This window comes from Mytilus edulis, chromosome 10, assembly GCF_963676685.1.
Source record: "Mytilus edulis chromosome 10, xbMytEdul2.2, whole genome shotgun sequence".
Classification (NCBI taxonomy): Eukaryota; Metazoa; Mollusca; class Bivalvia; order Mytilida; family Mytilidae; genus Mytilus; species Mytilus edulis.
Window position 1 is genome coordinate 71,880,096 of NC_092353.1, and position 4,277 is coordinate 71,884,372.

The window sequence follows — 4,277 nt, forward strand, 5'->3', positions numbered from 1 at the left end:
TATTTGCAACTTGACATTAAACAACTAACAATCAATTAATAAAGCGCTGAATTACATCTACAACGCTAGACTTTACATCTTCGGCGCTGGAATAAACACGTGCAGCTGTTATATTACACACGCACTGGCTACGGTTACATGGGAAAACATATTGTTACATTGGAGACTTATTGTCGGAATACAGGGTTGGGCAAGGAACTGATTAATTACAAATGTAACAATAATAATGCATTCCAATTAAATGTGTTGAAGACCTAAGGAATATGAAGTAAGGCCAATGCCTACCCTTCCGGAGCACCTGATATCACCCCTAGATTGTGGTGGGTCCCTCTTGCTTATTCTTTAGTTTTCTATGTTCATTGTTGTGTTATGTGTTATGTTGTGTCATGTGTACTATTGTTTGTCTGTTTGTCTTTTTCATTTTTAGCCATCCTGACGTTGTCAGTTTAATTTCGATTTATGAGTTTGACTGTCCCTCTGGTATCTTTCATCCCTCTTTTAAGCAAAACCATGGCCGATAGAATATGAATACCAAAAGAAAAAAGCCATTCCATAAAACAAATAATAAAAAATAGATAAATTAACACCACCGATAGACATAAAAGTCAGATGTGACCGAGATACTGTGAAATGCTCGTTTTTTATTTATATTCTCCTTCAATATGAATGAAATATTTGCTTCTGGAATTTAAAGCCATCAGCAAATACAAAAATTAACTTATGTATGGTTTTAATACTCGTACAATGTTTGAACTACTTCTGGATTTCAAGCATAAAATATAAGTAAAGTAGCTAAGGCATAAACAAAATGTTTTTTATTCATTTCAAATATCTACATTCAATTTTCTAATATGACGAGATAGTACTCTCACTTCTTAAATATATACTGTTTAAGTCCGATTATCAATAAAAAGAATATACTCTTAAAACTTAACGGTCTTTAAACGTATATGTTTTATCATATATTGTCATACAATCTGAAACTGTACAGACAAATCAAACTAAAATAATTTGAATTCGAATAATAACAAGAAAGTTCGAAGGAAATGAAAGTGATTTTAATAGTTATTCATTTATTGTTTGCCTAACAACCAGTTATGTGCACTTCATATAACTTTGCCGGTTTTTCCGAACTTCCTACTTTTGTCGTACATCCAATATACAATTGTCCCGCAGTTTTTGTGAAGCAAAGAGAATATGGACTTGATATTCCTATGTCGCCTATGTTATAATGCTTGATTAGGTGGCCACAGTTATTCAGTATGTGAAGGATATAAATGTTTAAATCTGCCACAATAATATTGTCAGACGGTGTAGTCACAATATTGACTGGTTTGAACGGCTTGTTCTCATTATTGACCTCATGATGACCGGTGTAGATCTGTAGGATATCTCCGTCCCTATTTAGTACCACTATTCTACCTCTAGTATCCTCAGATAACTTATCCACTACACAGATATTCCCGTTATCTGTACTGGTGATACTCTTCACAAATGTAAATATTCGGGTGTTGTTTTTGTCATGTTCATAGATAGTTTCATGTTCTCCTTTCTGGTTCATCACAATGATAGCTCGTCTTCCAGTTACCGGCCATGCTTTTCCTCTACTCTTGACTCCAACTATGACTTTACCATCTTTGGTCACATGTACGACATAGGGATGTAATGGGTGTGCATTGTAAATAGAATCAGCAAGTTCTCCTGTTTTACCACTGATTTGTTTCAGTACTGATCCATCTACTGCAAGAAGTAGGTCACCAGTCGGTGTAACAGCCATTCCATAGACTTCAATGTTAAATATAGATTCTACTGTCAGTTTATGTTCTACTGGATTCACTTTCTGTAACACGTTATTATCAGTTATCCACAGAGAATTTTCGGAACATAACGATAGAAAAAACACTCTAGAAATGTCAGTTTGGAATTGTTTAACGATACGTACGTTGACGGCATTAGACACAAGTTGTACCGATCCCATGATATTTGGGGATATTTGTCCCGGAAGAAACGATATGCTACCGATATTAGTTTCAGCTATGTTCAAGGGGTACCGTTCAAGGCACTAGACAGTTTAGAACTGTCAATAAATAATTTTTCCACATCATTGGACAGGACGATATCTTCCACATTTGTACTAACAAGTCCTTGTAAGCTAACAATAACTTTCTCTAATTTGTCCATTTCTACCGTCTGTAAATCGCTCCATTTTTTATTTAATTCAGATTTTAATTGTTCCGTATTTCTGTCAGCTGCATTCTTTACCTCGACATTTTGAGCTTCTATTCTCTTTATTAATTCTTTGTATTTTGCACTGTCCTTCATGTTAATAGTCGTCATTTCGTTTTTTCTTTCCATCAAGTATCCTATTTTTTCTTTTATTTTCTTTTGGTCGGAATTAAATTTGTCTTTTCGAATATCAAAACCTCTACTAGTTTCAACCAACACATGGCCATTGTGTGTATTTCCAATACACAATGCGCAGACCAACGTATCGCACGACGCGCAAAACATAACACAAGATTGTCCGCTATGCTTTTCACACTTTAAATCGCTAAAATCAAGTTCACCTTGATAAATTCCAACTTCTTTGATATCTATAACATTGTGGTTTTTACTATTTTTTAATTTAGCATGAATTTTGTCCTTGCATTTAGCACACATAAGAATGTCACAGTTTGTGCATTTCCATTTAATTTTAGTTTCTTCTTCACAAAAGTTACATGTAGCAGGAGCCTGTCCTCGTTTTAAAGATTGAGAAAACGCCATTCAGTCTAAAATTCAATATGTCTGACTATTTTACTTCCTTTTACTGTACTGAGTGTCGAGTAGAAGTAAGGACATGCAGTGTTAAAATTCCAAGGGTGACGTCGTTGTTATATGACTATCATATATATATATACAGATATAAGAGGGTCTGGATTGCACAATCTTATTTGCTGTATCCTTTAATTTTTTAAGTCATTTTTTTAATTTCCTTATCATTTTCTCCAACTCTTTACATTTTAACACCTAATTATCTCTATTAATTTTTGTTAAATTTTATTTCATTCAATTTAACTTTTATTCTTTGTTCTGTAAATTATCCAAGCAGCCTCTCATATATGACAAATAAAACTCATTCAAATATGTCAGTGAAATAGCTTTAAACAGCCCGTCACTTAACCTTATCACAGAAAACATAAATTACTGAATGGATTAAAGTTCGTAGATTTTTTTCTCTAGAATGCATATTTTTATGTTTATAAATCTTGTCATGCTTGTCGTATAACTATAATTACATCCGAGGGTGTCAGAAATATTTTCACCTGTTAAGAACTTTAAAAAATAAACTAGTCAAATAATACAAAAAAATGATTTTTAGCTCGACTAGTAACAGATGGACATGAAATTTTCTCACCACAAAAAGTCTTAGTTCGACACGTAATCTTGTAATTGATATATATATAGAAAAAAGCAAATATAAGTTATCAGTAGTATATTTATGTTCCTGTATTACAGAAAAACGCGAAAAAAAAAATAACAGATTTTAAAAAAGGACTTGGGCCACAAACAATTGTTCTGTCCCAAAGACATATGCATCACCAGCCAATTTCGATAAATAACAGTATTATAGTCAGTATAGCTAAGACTTATGAGAATAAACAATACAGACCTTTAATAACAAGCACAAATCATAACATTGAAACTAATATTATACAATTGCCATACAATTATAGCCTTTGAAGGAGGTCGATGCAAGGATATATTATCAATTCCTATATTTTCACAAATTTGATTCGTTTAGGGATAGTCACATGTTAACTATATTTTCGAAGGTAGAGAAAAACGGCGGATAACAAAAAGCATATATATTGCACAGAGCATATTGCACGGTCATTTTTAGAATATCTAAAACCAGACTTACTTTGTGACGTCATGTAATTTAATGTTTAAAGTTTACATGGCAATAACAAATGATATCTGTGATCGATTATTTGACGAAAAAAATCTTCAAATACAAGAAGAAATAGATCCAGCTCATATATAGTGACACCCGCCATGTTGCTTATACATGTAACAGCCACTATGTTCTGTCAGTTACTTTGTTCCGGCGGAACTTTTCAACTAGTTATTTTCTTCCGATGGAACTTTCCAACTACTTGTAGTTGTTTTATTCCGAGTGCAGTCGAAAAGTTCCGGAAAAAAGTAGCTAGTTGAAAAGGCCCGGAACAAAGAAGGTAGTCGAATAGTTCTGGCGGAACCGAACAACTAGTTACATCGTTCCATATATACCATTT

General features: G+C 33.2%; 1 protein-coding gene across 1 annotated transcript; it reads right to left on the reverse strand.

Annotated features, from left to right (window-relative positions):
• Positions 1-953: 953 nt before the first annotated feature.
• On the reverse strand, positions 954-2,830 carry LOC139491830 (uncharacterized). Its single transcript, XM_071279716.1, has one exon. The coding sequence runs from the start codon at positions 1,976-1,978 to the stop codon at positions 1,085-1,087; it is 894 nt and encodes a 297-aa protein (XP_071135817.1). The 5' UTR covers positions 1,979-2,830; the 3' UTR covers positions 954-1,084.
• Positions 2,831-4,277: the final 1,447 nt, after the last annotated feature.